This window comes from Cherax quadricarinatus, chromosome 50, assembly GCF_038502225.1.
Source record: "Cherax quadricarinatus isolate ZL_2023a chromosome 50, ASM3850222v1, whole genome shotgun sequence".
Classification (NCBI taxonomy): Eukaryota; Metazoa; Arthropoda; class Malacostraca; order Decapoda; family Parastacidae; genus Cherax; species Cherax quadricarinatus.
Genome location: NC_091341.1, coordinates 19674943 through 19692557, shown reverse-complemented (window position 1 = coordinate 19692557; position 17615 = coordinate 19674943). Strand labels below are relative to the sequence as shown.

General features: G+C 42.9%; 1 protein-coding gene across 3 annotated transcripts in view; it reads left to right on the top strand.

Annotated features, from left to right (window-relative positions):
• Nucleotides 1-17615, top strand: part of LOC128695391 (uncharacterized) — a 69922-nt gene that overhangs the window by 28973 nt on the left and 23334 nt on the right. For 2 of the 3 annotated variants that reach the window (XM_053785953.2, XM_053785952.2), the window contains exons 2-4: nucleotides 7589-8003; nucleotides 8754-8950; nucleotides 16423-16533. In XM_053785953.2, coding sequence (XP_053641928.1) covers nucleotides 7589-8003; nucleotides 8754-8950; nucleotides 16423-16533 — 723 coding nt within the window. The remainder of the gene's footprint in view (nucleotides 1-7588; nucleotides 8004-8753; nucleotides 8951-16422; nucleotides 16534-17615) is intronic. The other variant, XM_053785954.2, reaches the window with a different exon arrangement.

The window sequence follows — 17615 nt, the reverse complement described above, 5'->3', positions numbered from 1 at the left end:
CTCATATTATAAGAAATTTCCAGAAAAAAAATTGAGCATCTTGAACAGATCCTGACAAGTTTAATAAATATATGTAATCAGGATGATGCTCTTGAGCATGGTGATGATGTCAAAAGTGCAGCAATCTCCGTTCAGCTTCCAGCAATTTGTGAGAAAGAAGCCCATAACTCTTGCCTTCAAAAATTGCCTTATAACTGGCTGCCAAAATGCCGAAAAATGCTTAAAAATAAAGGTCCTGAAGATAAAGACGTACAAACTATGCTATTTGCTCTTAAGTATCTGCACACTGCAGTCAAAGTATAATAGTTTTACCATCTTATGAGCAAGAGATTGCAATAACTCACTACAATGGATACATTACAAATCTTTTCATGGAACATTGCTTCCATCAGGAAGCGGTTGCCTGACTTACATCATATTAGTGCAACCAAGAATATTGATGTCATCTGTTTGCAGGAATGTAGATTGAAAGATGGAGCACCTCCACCAAACTTGCCTGGATATGCAGCTTATAACCTAAGGTCAACCAACTGTTGTGTGATGTATGTCAGAAAGAACTTGCCACATTCACTCCTTTCCTTGCAGAGTCGAGTTAACATGCAGTATCATGGTGTCAAAGTATATGCAGGCGATTTTTCCATAAACATTTTTAATCTCTATGCCCCAGCGAACCAGCTTCGACCTGATGCTTTACCAGATCGCATCAATAGTGAACCTACCATCATTCTTGGAGATTTTAATGCCAGACATAAGAATATTGGTGGGTCTATTACAAACACCAATGGAACTAAACTAGTGAGATTGCTGAATGAGCATGATAATGTTCGAATTGTGGGCACTACTGAGCCTACTCACATATATGGTGGCATACTAGATCTGTCTTGGATTTAATACATCATATACGATGCATGACTCTGTCATAGTTGATGATCTTCTATCTGATCACTTCCCAAGACTAACAACTGTCAATCTTGATCACATCTCCAGCAATCAAGGAGCTAAATACAGAAGGAGGAAACTTATTCTCAAACCAGAACACAGAGACAACTTTATTAACCACTTGGATCAATGGTATAAGAATTACGAGCCCAGTGGCACACAAAAATTTAATGATGATTTAATTACCACTATTGAGAGTGTTCTCACAGATCAAGTGGGCAGGGATAGGAAACAAAGACCCTCCACTATAAATAACAATAAAAACCAATGTAAATACTATAATGATCCACAGCTGCGCAATCTAACACATGCAGCTAGGAGGATTGGTAAAGCATACCGTGAATGTAGAACCCCAGACCTGCTCAGAACGTTCCAAGCTGCACTAACAAATGCAAGGAATAGAAAGGAAGAACTTAGGCAACAGGAATGGGAACAGTTTGTTAGTGGATTAAATAGGTCCACCCCTTTGAGTTTGGCTTGGAAAGGTATAAATAAAATAACCAGGAAAAAGACTGGCAATGTTGCTCATCCCTTTCCTCTTGAAAAAGCAAATGACCTCATAAATGACTGGTCCAAAACATCCAGGCATGAAAGCCTTCCATCTCATATTAGAAAAAATTTAGAGAGTACTTCTGAAGAAATGTTGAAACTGATTAATTTTATGAGCCAAAATATTGATGAGAGTGATTGCATCTTTACCGAGTATGAATTAGATAATGCATTAACCAAAGGTCGATCAACTGCTCCTGGAGAGGATGGTATAACCTATGATATTCTCAGAACTCTAAGGCACGTGCCTGATAACCCTTTGTTGGCACTGTATAATCTCAGTTACATTGAGGGCGTTCTTCCTACTTCCTGGACCAATAGTCTCATTGTGCCTATCCCTAAGCCCCAACAGCCTGATACATTTAGGCCGATCTCCTTAACTAGTTGTCTTTGCGAAACTTTTGAAAGAATGATGCTTAACAGATTGTACTACAGAATCAGACATCAACTTTCCCCCTACCTCTATGGGTTCATGAAAGGTAAAAGTGTGCAGAACTGTATTTCCACCTTTCTCACTGCACACACCTCTACTAGTTTTACCACTTTTCTTGATCTAAAATCTGCATTTGATATTGCAAACAGAACCGTTATACTACATGAACTAGCCAAAATGAATATTGGTGGTAGCTTACTCTGCTGGATAATAGGATACCTGTCAAATAGAGTATCCTCTGTCCTTTACCAAGGCTTCAGAAGTGATTCTAAAGAAATGTCTTTAGGTACACCGCAGGGAGGAGTTCTTAGTCCCATGCTATTTAATATTCTGATTAATGCTCTCCTAAATGCTCTACCTGCCTCACCTAAACATACAGCTATAAGCTATGCTGATGATATCATGATCCATACAACAGGGCATAAGAAGATGAATACCATTCTTAATGAAGTTCAAGCAATTTGTAATCGACTAGGCCTCATAATATCTTCCTCTAAAACAAAGATATTAACAAGCAAACGACATCCCCCACCCATCTATTTGCAGGGTGAAATCATTAGCTACGTTAAAACTTACAGATATCTTGGTGTAGATGTACCCTTTAACAAATTCACTATACCACAACTAAACAAGAAATGTAAAGCTAGGCTAAATGCTCTCAAAGCTGTTGCTGGCTACAATCCCAACTATGGTGCTAATGTGAGAATCGTGAGAATGATGTACATAGCCTATGTTAGGTCCTTAATTGATTATGCTGCTCCCATGCTGATATTAGCTAGAGAAAGTTCCCTCCGACCCTTGGAGTTAATGCAAAATGAAGCTCTCAGGACTATTCTTGGCTGTCCCAGATCTACAAAAGTTCTTAACATGAGGAAGGAGCTTGGTATTTCTAGTATCAGTGATAGGATTGTTGAAATTAACACTGTACTCGGTATTAGAATGTTGAGAAACGAACCAGACACTGTCACAGTGAATCTTACCAAGTGTCTAGAGGTAAATACACACATATCTAAATGGATTGTGAAAACGTGCAATTGCATTAAGTTTTATAACCTGCATGAACTGTATCACTGTAGGCAACAAGAGCATTTCACCCCTCCATGGAAGATGTGTTCATTTAATATCACATACCTACAAGTCCCTCCCAAGAAGCTCATTGCTAGTAATCCCTTCCTTAAATCTCTTGTTAGAGCAACTGCTCAAGAAGAAATTTTTCGCCTAGCTGGTAGTAATAAGTTATCACAAGTTATATACACTGATGGATCTAAACAGGAGTCTTCTGGCAGGGCTGCATCTGCTCTTGTTGCCACCTCCCTAGTTAAGAACGATAATAAATTTGTTGAGTTAGGCATAAGAATTAACAACTGGGCGTCTACACTGCAAACTGAATTGTTTGCAATCCTAATGGCGCTAAAGCTAACCTATGACACTGAGCTTGACTCTATCATCATTACTGATTCTATGTCATCAATGAAGGCTCTTGGCTCATATAATGACTCCAACAACATGCTCATTGGGGAAGCCAGGTATAGATACTCAAAAATTAGGGACAAAGGAATTAATGTACAATTGCTATGGATCCCATCACACATTGGATTACTTCTTCATGATAAAGTTGATATGTTAGCCAAGAAGAGTATCCAGAAGGAGAACGTAGAATATAACTTTGGTATAACTGTGTCTAGCATTAGGAATAATATTAGGAGAGAAGTAAATAATGAAGATGATTGTTATAGGAATGCAGTTAGAAGCCTGAGTAGATCTATAACCCACTATGATAACATGAACGTAGATAAGTATGTTTATGGAGCAACTTGCAATGTGAACAGACTGACTGATGTTGTAGTGGCCAGGCTTAGGCTTGGTTACAAGTACTTCTGGCAGTTTGGGAGACACACAGATGATGATCAAACTAAATGTAAATTATGTGATCAGGCATATGGTCACTCTCTTGAACACTATGTGCTTAATTGTCCACTTATTGAGGAATACAGAGACAGACAGTATAATAACCTATGTGACATGTCAAGATATCTTATTAATGAAAATAAGATACCAGATATACTAAGCAAATTTCCTAAATTTGCTTGTAACAGATAAGTGAACTATAGATATGTAGATATAAATCCATATGTATTCCTGTTAACCCTTTGGGGCCTAGTTCCTAGGCCTTTTGTGTATCCACATGCTCTCGCGCTACCGTCCACAGGATGGATATGGGGTGCACAATAAACTAGCCACTTCGGTGGCAAAATCTAAAATCTACACATTGCTGCTGCTATGTATGATAATTCTATGTAACTGTATTTGTGTATACCTGAATAAACTTACTTACTTACTTACTAAAGTTTACACTGCATTAAAAATAAGCGCCAAACCCGTAATGGTCATCCAGTACTTAAGATAACAGACAAATTTTGTTGCCTAAAGCTATAATTCTCTCTAACACAAATTGATTTTTCATAGAAAACTTTAAAGGGTCGACTAAACAGGAATGTAATACTTTTTTCTTACTCCTGGTTGATTCATTAATTCGGTTTAAAGCTTATTGATATATGCGGATCATTAAAATTGCTTGTTACCTGTTCACTACCAATCAATAGTATTTTACTTCAAATAAGGGCATATTTTTTCATTAAAGTTCGCTCTATGTGCGTGTACTCGCCTAGTTGTGGTTGCAAGAGGTCGATTCACAGCTCCTGACCCCGCTTCTTCACTGGTCGCTACTAGGTCACTCTGCTCCATGAGCTTTATCATACCTCTTAAACCTATGTATGGATCCTGCCTCCACTACATCACTTCCCAGACTATTTGTATGTAAGTTCATTCAGGTATACACAAATACATACATTATCATACATCCAGCATATGTGTAGGGAACCTAGGATAACCCCAAAAAATCAGACAGTGACTTATTTCCATTGGGTTCCTTCCTGACAATTCTGTGACTGAAGAAATACTTCTTAGCATCCCTGTGATTCATCTGAATCTCCAAATTCCAATTGTGACCCTTGTTGCTGTGTCCCATCTCTGGAACATTCTGTCTCTGTCCACCTTGTCAATTTCTTTCAGTATTTTATATGTCGTTATCATATCCCCCCTATCTCTCCTGTCCTCCAGCGTCGTCAGGTCTATTTCCCTTAACCTCTCCTCGTAGGACATACCCCGTAGCTCCGGGACTTGCCTTGTTGCAAACCTTTGCACTTTCTCTAATTTCCTTACACGCTTGGCTAGGTGTGGGTTCTAAACTGGTGCTGCATACTCCAATATAAGCCTGATGTACACGGTGTACAGGGTCCTGAACGACTCCTTATTAAGATGTCATAATGCTATTCTTAGGTTTGCTAGGCGCTCATATGCTGCAGCAGTTATTTGGTTGATGTGCGCCTCAGGAGATATGCCTGGTATTATACTCACCTCAAGATCCTTTTCCTTGAGTGAGGTTTGTAGTCTCTGGCCCCCTAGACTGTACTCCGTCTGCGGTTTACCTGGAGTTTACCTGGAGAGAGTTCCGGGGGTCAACGCCCCCGCGGCCCGGTCTGTGACCAGGCCTCCTGGTGGATCAGAGCCTGATCAACCAGGCTGTTGCTGCTGGCTGCACGCAAACCAACGTACGAGCCACAGCCCGGCTGATCCGGAACTGACTTTAGGTGCTTGTCCAGTGCCAGCTTGAAGACTGCCAGGGGTCTGTTGGTAATCCCCCTTATGTGTGCTGGGAGGCAGCGGTCTTCTTTGCCCTTTCCCCAATCTTCATGACTCTGCACTTGGTGGGGTTGAACTCCAGGAGCCAGTTTCTGGATCAGGCCTGCAATCTGTCCAGATCCCTTTGTAGTTCTGCCTGGTCCTCCTCCGACTGAATTCTTCTCATCAACTTCACATCATCTGCAAACAGGGACACTTCTGAGTCTATTCCGTCATGTCGTTCACATATACCAGAAACAGCACCGGTCCTAGGACTGACCCCTATGTGTGTGTGTGTGTGTGTGTATACGCACTCTTAACAGAGTACTGCATAAGTTGATAATGCAACTGAATATAAGCGTTGAGGATATGAAGGGAATCAGAAGAGGCATATCAGAAGTATCATAAGCAAACTAATATGCAAATTTCTTCCCTAAAAAATGACAATTAGGCCATTCACAGCCTGTGAAAATTATTATTATGATTATGATTATTATTATTATTATTATTATTATTATTATTATTATTATTATTATTATTATTATTATTATTATATGAGCATATCACCTGCAGGAGACTTACAGGGTATTACCTGAATTATTACCTGCAAGTAATTTGGGTGAGGTATGTAGGACCTAGTCACAGTAGGTTGCAGAACCGTAACTCTCTTGAATACCCACTTCCTCACCACTCACAAAAAGCTAGACCTGACATTAAATTAATAATTATAATATTAACACCAGCTACTCTGGTAATTAAAGTTATGTGGACTATATAGGATTTTGGTTTACTTGCCAAGTACACAAAATATTCATATTAACACTTACCATTTAATTACTGTAGATGGATCACACCACAACACCTGCCTAACAAGGACAACAAACTGGCCAGCTAGTGATCTAAATGCAAGGACAAATGGTGTACTTCACTGTGAGTGATGTCCGCATCCCTCATCTTGCGCCATCCACTCGTAATTCTTGAGGTTCCGCAAATTTTCTGTTCCAATTCTTCAGAAGGGAACATTAACACGGGTTCCTATTACAAATCCAGGCCGAAACAACTCAATTTTGCCTTCGAGAACGCCTGATTGCATTGCACAATTAAAAGACCAGTGTTCACATTAAACTCAATATGGCGTCTCCTCCCCAGTTGTTCTACACCCCCTCACGCCAAATTTCTCGAAAGGGTCAAATCAGCATCATATTTTATTACACAATTATTGTATTCAAATTTACCCGTGCTGAATTTAGGAAAATTCAAAATTTTCCACACAGCCTAAATCTAATTGGAACTTTTCAGATAAGAAAGAGAACAGTCCCCTAATATACACAATCATATTAGGCCTGAAACAGCTTAGAAACTGCATTATTAATTTATCAGCATGGAAGAGTTGAAGTTAATGCATCATCAATAATATAATGAAGACAATAAGAAGCACCACTCGGTGATTGCAGACTCCAGAGCTCGGGGACTGGATCTAGCGAGCTCAATACACAAATAACCTGGCACCTAAATTACCTGACCAGCAGGGCTTTGGTTCGTACGTTGGGTTGCGTGCGGGCAACAGTAACAGCTTGGTTGATCAGGCCCTGATCCACCACGAGACCTGGTCACAAACCGGGCAGCGGGGGCGTTGGTCCCCGAAAGCTTCCCCAGGTATACACAGAAGAGGGGAGCTTACGACGACGTTTCGGTCTGACCTGGACCATTTGTGTAAAGACCCCCATGGAAATAAGTCACTGTGTGACTTTTTTGGGTTATCCCAGGTTCTCTACACATATGCTGCTATGTATGGTAGTCTATGTAACTGTATTTGTGTATAACTAAATAAACTTACTTATTGTTCTAGTCGCAGTACTGTGCGTTTTTGTTGTTGAGTTTGATCAAGCTAGCATGACCGCGGTAAGTGGCATGGAAACAGATAAGTACACGTGTATGAATACACACTTGTGAACCAACATGTAATAATAGATTTTAACTTTGCAGAAGTGATTCGGGTGAGAGTCGAGACATGAGTGTGAGGAAAATTACAACTACAGCCTACAACACTACAAACCTCACCACCATAATCTCCAATGCCGCTGTCTCCAACGCCACTTCTTCCAACACTACAGTCTCCAACACTACAGTCTCCAACACTACAGTCTCCAACACTACAGTCTCCAACACTTCCCAACACCACGATGTATACAGGAAAGGTACACAGGATCTCAAAGACATAGTTTTATCCAGTAAAAGTAGAGACGCAAATAATAGAAAAAACTATTTGCATAATGATGACAACAAAGATTTACAATGTGAAGACCACACAGGAAGTATTAAAACAGTTCCTGTACAGAGTGAAGATGAAAAAGCAGAGACAGATAAAAGTATTTCCTGTAGCATGGACGAGCTGGATCAGGTGAGCTTCAGTTTTTGTATTTATTGGATTTCAGTTATAATCCCTTTATGAAGAATTAGACACATGTGCAACATCTGGGTAACTTTATTTGTAGAAGTTTCACGAGGCGAAACGTCTACAAATAAAGACTCCCAGATGCTGCACATGTGTCAAATTCGTCATCTTGTCGGTATTATATATTATTCATGTACATAATCTCTTTATGTATTTTTGTAATCATTTTACTAACTTTCAATATATGGGTATAGGGTGCATAATAAGACTACTAAATCTTACCTACTATACGTCAACTGTTGTCAGTTGTTGTGGCTGGTACAGTTAATTTATCATAACAATTTTTCCAGCATTTTATTCAAGCAAGCCTTCACAACTAACACCTTCCACATCTTTATACGCTTTTCAAGTGATATTTGATTACATTTTTTTATTATATGTTCCTATACAAATATTTTCATCTCGGTGGCTGCTATGTATGATATTATTCTACTTTGTGTTCTATTTACCTCAGTTTCATTCACTGTCATTTTAGCCTAATCCTTGAGAGCTAAAAGTACCTGTCACACGTGCAGCAATAATAATAATTCTGTTTATGTGAAAACTGTTATGGTGATACTGACAAGATGTGGAAAAAGACATTTTTGTACAGTTCAGGACATTTATTAGAGGAATCTTTTCCTCTATTAAATGTCCTGATTTATGCTTCTGCGTTTTGTGAGTAACACTTGTGTTCGGACATGTCCCTGGTGTCAGTACTGGGAGAGAGTCTTGCCTGCGTCTGCCACCCCACAAGAGACAGTCAACTGGCTCACAGCAAACGGCTTCCGGCAACACGTCGACACCTTCAAGAGCTTCACAGGTACAGACATGCTCAATTTCTCTTCCTCGGATTTTGTGGATATCTGCGGCCAGACTGACGGTGCCGAGATCTTCAACACTCTCAACCCTCGGTAAGTCTGAGCTAGACAGCCTCTACCTTGTATGAGTATTATTACTGTTAAGTATAGGACGATACCATAATTTTTGCCGATAGCAATACATTTGCACATTCCTGATTATAATTATAGGAAGTAATAATAATAATAATGTAAAGCTAAGCGCTAAACCTAACATTCAACGCAATAACTGTTGGATTCTCGAATGATAAGACAGACACTATACTCTTACAGCCAATTTGCCAGTAAAGGCAGGTGTGCGTGTGCGTGTGTGTGTGTGTTAGTTACGAGTTTGTCCTAGTCACATGTCGATTAGACACTAGGCCTGTTGTATATGCGTGCTTGTATATGTGTGTGTGTACTCACCTAGTTGAGGTTGCAGGGGTCGAGTCCAAGCTCCTGGCCCCGCCTCTTCACTGATCGCTACTAGGTCACTCTCCCTCTCTGCTTCCTGAGCTTTGTCATACCTCTTCTTAAAACTATGTATGGTTCCTGCCTCCACTACTTCACTTGCTAGGCTATTCCACTTCCTGACGACTCTATGGCTGAAGAAATACTTCTTAACGCCCCTGTGACACGTCTGAGTCTTCAGCTTCCAGTTGTGGCCCCTTGTTTCTGTGTCCCCTCTCTGGAACATCCTATCTCTGTCCACCTTGTCTATTCCCCGCAGTATCTTGTATGTCATTATCATGTCTCCCCTGACCCTTCTGTCCTCCCGTGTCGTCAGTCCGATATCCCTCAACCTTTCCTCGTACGACATTTCCCTGAGCTCTGGGACTAGCCTTGTTGCGAACCTTTGTACTTTCTCTAACTTCTTGACGTGCTTGACCAGGTGTGGGTTCCAGACTGGTGCTGCATACTCCGGTATGGGCCTAACATACACAGTGTACAGTGTCTTGAACGATTCCTTGTTAAAGTATCGGAACGTTATTCTCAGGTTTGCCAGGCGCCCGTATGCTGCAGCAGTTATTTGGTTGATGTGCGCCTCGGGTGACGTGCTCGGTGTTATGGTCACCCCAAGGTCTTTCTCCCCGAGTGAGGGCTGTAGTCTTTGTCCACCTAGCCTATACTCTGTCTGCAGTCTTCTTTGCCCCTCTCCAATCTTCATGACTTTGCATTTGGCAGGACTGAATTCGAGAAGCCAGTTTCTGGACCACATGTCCAGCCTGTCCAGGTCTCTTTGCAGTCCTGCCTCATCCTCATCCGATTTAATTCTTCTCATCAACTTCACATCATCTGCGAATAGGGACACTTCAGAGTCTATTCCTTCCATCATGTCATTCGCATATTTCAAAAATAGCACTGGTCCTAGAACTGACCCCTGTGGGACCCCGCTCGTCACAGGCGCCCAGTGTGATACCTCTTCACGTACCATGACTCGTTGCTGCCTCCCTGTCAGGTATTCCCTGATCCATTGCAGTGCCCTCCATGTTATATGCGCCTGATCCTCCAGCTTCTGCACTAGTCTCTTGTGGGGAACTGTGTCGAAGGCCTTCCTGCAGTCTAGGAAAACGCAATCAACCCACCCCTCTCTCTCGTGTCTTCTGTTAACTTGTCATAAAACTCCAGGAGGTTTGTGACACAGGATTTGCCTTCCATGAACCCATGCTGGTTTTCATTTACAATCTTGTTCCGTTCCAGGTGTTCCACCACTCTCCTCCTGATAATCTTCTCCATGACTTTGCACACAATACATGTCAGAGACACAGGTCTGTAGTTTAGTGCCTCATTTCTGTTTCCTTTCTTAAATATGGGGACTACATTTGCTGTCTTCCATTTCTCAGGTAGTTGCCCAGTTTCAAGGGATGTGTTGAAGATTGTGGTTAGGGGCACGCACAGCATCTCTGCTCCTTCTCCAAGGACCCATGGGGAGATGTCACTTAGCAGCTTCTGCACCTTCTCCTCGGTTGTTCGTATGCCATCCAACACTTGTTGGTATATTCCCTCTTGATGTTCCCTTCTGTGGTCTTCCCACAGCCCTTCCTGTCTCTACTGTAAAAACTTCCTTAAATCTCCTGTTTAGCTCCTCACATACCTCTTGATCATTTCTTGTGAGTTCTCCACCTTCTGTCCTCAATCTGATCACCTGGTCTTTGACTGTTGTCTTCCTCCTGATGTGGCTATACAACAGTTTCGGGTCAGTCTTGATTTTCGATGCTATGTCATTTTCATACTGTCGCTGGGCCTCCCTCCTTACCTGTGCATACTCGTTCCTGGCTCTGCAGCTGATCTCCCTATTTTCGTGTGTACTCTGCCTTCTCTACTTTTTCCATTCTCTATTGCACTTTGTTTTTGCCTCCTTACACCGCCGGGTAAACCAGGGGCTCGTTCTGGTCTTCCCATTGTTTCTGTTGCCCTTAGGAATAAACCTTTCCACTGCCTCCTTGCATTTTGTTGTTACATATTCCATCATTTCGTTTACTGGCTTTCCTGCCAGTTCTCTGTCCCACGGAACCTCCTGCAGGAAGTTCCTCAACCCTATGTAGTCCCCTCTTTTATAGTCTGGCTTTTCCCATTCAACTCTTGTTACTCTCTCCACTTGCAACTCTACTATGTATTCAAAGCACAGAACCACGTGGTCGCTAGCTAGTGTGTGTGTGTGTGTGTTAGTTACCATTCTGTCCTAGGCACATATCGATTCGACACTAGGACTGCTGTATATGCGCGCGTGCGTGCGTGCGTGCGTGCGTGCGTGCGTGCGTGCGTGTGTGTGTGTGTGCGTGTGCATGTGTGTACTCACCTATTTGTGGTTGCAGGGGTCGAGTCTTAGCTCCTGGCCCCGCCTCTTCACCGGTTGCTACTGGGCCCTCTCTCTCCCAACTCCATGAGCTTTATCAAACCTCGTCTTAAAACTGTGTATGGTTCCTGCCTCCACTACGTCATTTTCTAGGCTATTCCACTGCCTGACAACTCTATGACTGAAGAAATACTTCCTAATATCTCTCTGACTCATTTGTGTCTTCAACTTCCAATTGTGGCCTCTTGTTTCTGTGTCCCCTCCCTGGAACATCCTGTCTATTTCCACCTTGTCTATTCCACGCAGAATTTTATATGTCGTTATCATGTCTCCCCTGACCCTCCTGTCCTCCAGTGTCGTCAGGCCGATTTCCCTTAATCTTTCTTCATAGGACATTCCCCTTAGCTCTGGAACTAACCTTGTCGCAAACCTTTGTACTTTCTCTAGTTTCTTGACGTGCTTTATCAAGTGCGGGTTCCAAACAGGTGCTGCATACTCCAGTATGGGCCTGACATACACGGTGTACAGTGTCTTGAACGATTCCTTACTAAGGTATCGGAATGCTGTTCTCAGGTTTGCCAGGCGCCCATATGCTGCAGCAGTTATCTGATTTATGTGTGCTTCCGGAGACATGCTCGGTGTTATACTCACCCCAAGATCTTTCTCCTTGAGCGAGGTTTGCAGTCTTTGGCCACCTAGCCTATACTCTGTGGTCTTCTGTGCCCTTCCCGTATCTTCATGACTTTGCATTTGGCAGGATTAAATTCGAGAAGCCATTTGCTGGACCAGGTGTCCAGTCTGTCCAGGTTTCTTTGAAGTCCTGCCTGGTCCTCATCTGATTTAATTCTCCTCATTAACTTCACATCATCTGCAAACAGGGACACTTCTGAGTCTAACCCTTCCATCATGTTCACATATACCAAAAATAGCACTGGTCCTAGGACCGACCCCTGTGGGACCCCGCTCGTCACAGGTGCCCACTGTGATACATCATTACGTACCATGACTCGTTGTTGCCTCCCTGTCAGGTATTCTCTGATCCATTGCAGTGCCCTTCCTGTTATATGCGCCTGATGCTCTAGCTTCTGCACTAATCTCTTGTGAGGAACTGTGTCAAAGGCCTTCTTGCAGTCCAAGGAGATGCAATCAACCCACCCCTCTCTCTCGAGTCTTACTTCTGTTATTTTATCATAAAACTCCAGAAGGTTTGTGACACAGGATTTGCCTTCCATGAATCCGTGCTGGTTGGCATTTATACTCTTGTTCCGTTCCAGGTGCTCCACCACTCTCCTCCTGATAATCTTCTCCATAACTTTGCATACTATACACGTCAATGACACAGGTCTATAGTTTAGTGCCTCTTTTCTGTCTCCTTTTTTAAAAATGGGAACTACATTTGCCGTCTTCCATACCTCAGGTAGTTGCCCAGTTTCCAGGGACGTGTTGAAGATTGTGGTAAGTGTCATGCACAACATATCTGCTCCCTCTCTAAGGATCCACGGGGAGATGTTGTCCAGTCCCATTGCCTTTGAGGTATCGATGTCCCTTAGCAGTTTCTTCACCTCCTCCTCATTTGTATGTATGTTGTCCAACACTTGTTGGTGTATTCCTTGCTGGTGTCCCCATCTGGTCTGTCCCCCCAGAGTCCTTCCTGTCTCTACTGTAAATACTTCCTTAAATCTCGTGTTGAGCTCCTCACATACCTCTTGATCGTTTCTTGTGAATTCTCCACCTTCTTTCCTCAGCCTTATCACCTGGTCCTTGACTGTTGTCTTCCTTCTAATGTGGCTATACAGCAGTTTCGGGTCAGATTTGAGTTTCGATGCTATGTCGTGGATTTCTGCCCGAAATGCCTAGCCATGCTAGGCATTCTAGTAGTACACTCTGTAATCATTATTTAACTACATGTAAACCACACAACAACCAAATTCTGTAAATTCAACATTGTAATCTTTATGGAGAATAAACTTTGAATTTGAATTTGAATTTGAATTTATCTGTGCATACTCGTTTCTGGCTCTTCTACTAATCTCCTTGTTTTCCTGGGTCCTATGCCTCCTGTACCTTTTCCATTCTCTATTGCACTTAGTTTTTGCCTCCCTACACCTTCGGGTGTCTTCCTATTATTTCTGTTTCCCTTGGGAACAAACCTTTCCTCTGCCTCCTTGCACTTTGTTGCCACATATTCCATCATCTCGTTTACTGATTTTCCTACCATTTCTCTGTCCCACTGAACCTCCTGCAGGAAGTTTCTCATACCTGTGTAGTCCCCCCTTTTATAGTTTGGCCTGTCCCCTTCAGTTCCTGTTACCTTCTCCACTTGTAACTCTACTATATAATCAAAACTCAGAACCACGTGATCGCTAGCTCCAAGGGGCCTCTCGTAAGTGATGTCCTCAATGTCTGAACTGCTCAGGGTGAACACAAGATATAGTCTTTCTGGCTCATCCTCCCCTCTCTCTCTGGTTGTGTCCCTGACATGTTGATGCATGAGGTTTTCAAGTACCACATCCATCATCTTGGCTCTCCATGTTTTGGGACCCCCATGTGGCTCCAGGTTTTCCCAGTCGATCTCCCTTTTGGTGGGAGATTCTGTGGGGTGTGTTTGCCCTTCCTCCTGTGTCTGGGTCCTGCTCATTTTCGTCATTGCCTCTCGTTCCTCCTTGCGTCTCTGTACCCTCTCTTTCAGTGTAGTCCTTTCTTCTTGTGTTCTGTCGCGGTCGAGGTATACTCTCTGGTACCCCTGTTTGTCCCTCAGTCTTGCTTTCTCTTGCAGAATCCTGGTTCGAACTGATTCTTCCTTGAAAATTACTTTGACAGGCCGTATCCTTCCACTTGCAAACCACCCAATTCTCTGAAAATTTGTCACCTGGGTCATATCGCCCTCACCTATTGTTTTCATGATGCCTTCAATCATTTTTTTCTCCTCCTGTTTTATTTCTTCGAAGTTGTCCCCCCTTGGCTTCTTGGAGCCCGTACACAAAAACTGACCTCGCCCTTTCCTCCTCCCACTGAGTCTCCTTCTGCTTCCTCTGAGGCATTTTATTTCCTTCCATTGACATGTTCTTGCTTTCAGTCCCTGTCATATCTGAAACTTCTATTCTCAGTGAACTGTCTTTCATGACCAGCTGTCCCTTGCTACTGCAGTTGGCTGTTAGAATCTCTGCATATAGCATACCTTCATTGTCTTCGGACCTGTCATTTGATCTTAGTGTGCTCCTCGTCTTTTCCCTGGCCCCACATGGGTCTGATAGGGCCTTCGCGTACGGCATGTCTCCTTTGTTGCTTACCGTCCCCTTGTCTGCGCCTGACATTGAATTTCCTGATGTCACATCTGAATTGTCATTTGTCTCTCTAATCTGTTTCAGGCTTTGCAGTTTCTCTTCTAAGCACTGTATCCTAGCTTCTGCTGCTAAGACCTGTACTTCCCACTTCCTGCACTCTTCAGCTATCCTCTCCTCCATTTTCTTACCAAGCTCTACTATCTTCCTTCCTCACTCTTCCTCCCTTTTTTGGAGCTCTAACTCCCAGTCTTTCCTCCCTGGTTCGTCCACCAGATCTCTGGTTTTCCGTGTGTGTGTGTGTGTGTGTGTTAGTTACCATTTTGTCCTGGGCACATGTCGATTAGACACTAGGCCTGTTGTATATGCGTGCTTGTATATATATGTGTGTGTGTGTGTGTGTGTACTCACCTAGTTGAGGTTGCAGGGGTCGAGTCCAAGCTCCTGGCCCCGCCTCTTCACTGGTCGCTACTAAGTCACTCCCCCTGAACCGTGAGCTTTATCATACCTCTGCTTAAAGCTATGTATGGATCCTGCCTCCATTACATCGCTTCCCAAACTATTCCACTTCCTGACTACTATGTGGCTGAAGAAATACTTCCTAACATCCCTGTGATTCATCTGTGTCTTCAACTTCCAACTGTGTCCCCTTGTTGCTGTGTCCCATCTCTGAAACATCCTGTCTTTGTTCATCTTGTCAATTCCTCTCAGTATTTTGTGTGTGTGTGTGTGTGTGTGTGTGTGTACTTACCTATTTGTGGTTGCAAGGGTCGAGTCACAACTCCTGGTCCCGCCTCTTCGCTGGTCGCTACCAGTGAGCTTTATCGTATCTCTTCTTGTGTGTGTACTCACTTATTTGTGATTACAGGGGTCGATTTACAGCTCCCGGCCCCGCCTTTTTGCTGGTCGCTACTAGTGTGTGTAGCTGTATTTGTTGCGACAACCCTCAAGGGTTGTTGCTGGAGAGGGGCTCTTGATCTAAAGAATTGTATCTGTTCTCCAGTTTCTTGACCCGAGCCTGAATGCCTTCCATTGCCCCTTCCTCACAGAAGCTGTATAATCCCAACCGACTTAACGCTCCCCCCATTATGATAAGAATTTGTTGCGGCAATTTTTTTTTTATATTTGCTGTTTGTAGATTGCAGTTATGGACCACTAATATTAACACAGTGTTCTCTAGTTGTGCCTATGATGCCTTTGCTTTCCGCTAAGTATATTGTGCCTCCTCCTCCTATATTTCTCACTCCATGAAGTTGTGATGACAATGTGCTTATTGGGAATATATCCATCAAGTTTCTTCCATGTATATATCAAATACAGTATCTCTCTTCTTCAGTCTAGAGAGAGTACATTCCATGAGCTTTAAAGTGTCCCTGGTAGTGTTTATTTTCAATGGATTTTCATTTATATTATGGCAATAAACTATCTCTGTACATTTTCTAGCACTGACATCTTTCTTGCCTTTAAAGGTATTTCGTCTTTCAACAAACCGGCCGTATCCCACCGAGGCAGGGTGGCCCACCGAGGCAGGGTGGCCCACCGAGGCAGGGTGGCCCACCGAGGCAGGGTGGCCCTCCGAGGTAGGGTGGCCCAAACGACAAAAACCAAAGTTTCTCCTTTTAAATTTAGTAATATATACAGGAGAAGGGGGTTACTAGCCCCTTGCTCCTGGCATTTTAGTCGCCTCTTACGACACGCATGGCTTACGGAGGAAGAATTCTGTTATTATAATAATCATAACTAAGCGCTAAACCCATAAGGGTCATATTAAAGGTGCTATGAGCACATTACTAAACCTACACGAATCATAGTGCCTGGGAATAGGAGATAATCAGATTCGATCTAAAGAATAGGAGAATAAGTCCAGTTCCTTGGATCATGAGCTCACTGTCTGACGCTTGTAATATTTTATCACAATCTATATTCGGATCTATATTTTACTCTTAGGTTAGGTTAGGTAAGGTTTGTCAGGGAACAGGACAAATGTTTCCTGACGCGAGTCTTTGTCCATGATGACCCACAGCTGGAGCTTTGGGTCATCTAACCGAGGTCTTCCGCTGGCTTATCCCCTTTAAAAATTATGGTTATGATTACATCACAACCATATGACAAATCAGAGTCGAGAACAACAACTTAGACGAGATGGGTCCCACACAGATGACAGCAAGGAAATGAGTAAGCTACTCAAGTCCCAATATGTCTCGGTCTTTAGCGAGCCGCTAACCAGACTGAGAGTAGAAGACCTAAATGAATTTGTTTATGGGCGAGACACAGAATTTGATAGACTCAAACCTATCTGATATTACCCTGACTGCAAATGACTTCGAAAAGGCGATAAATGACATGCCCATGCACTCTGCCCCAGGCCCAGACTCATGGAACTCCGTGTTCATCAAGAACTACAAGAAGCCCCTATCATGTGCTTTCAACATCCTATGGAGAGGGAGCAGTGACACAGGTCGTCCCACAGCTGCTAAAAACAACAGACATAGCCCCACTCCACAAAGGGAGAAGTAAAGCAATAGCAAAGAACTACAGACTGATAGCGCTAACATCCCACATCATAAAAATCTTTAAAAGGGTTCTAAGAAGCAAGATCACCACCCATCTAGGGACCCATCAGTTACACAACCCAGGGCAACATGGGTTTAGAGCAGGTCGT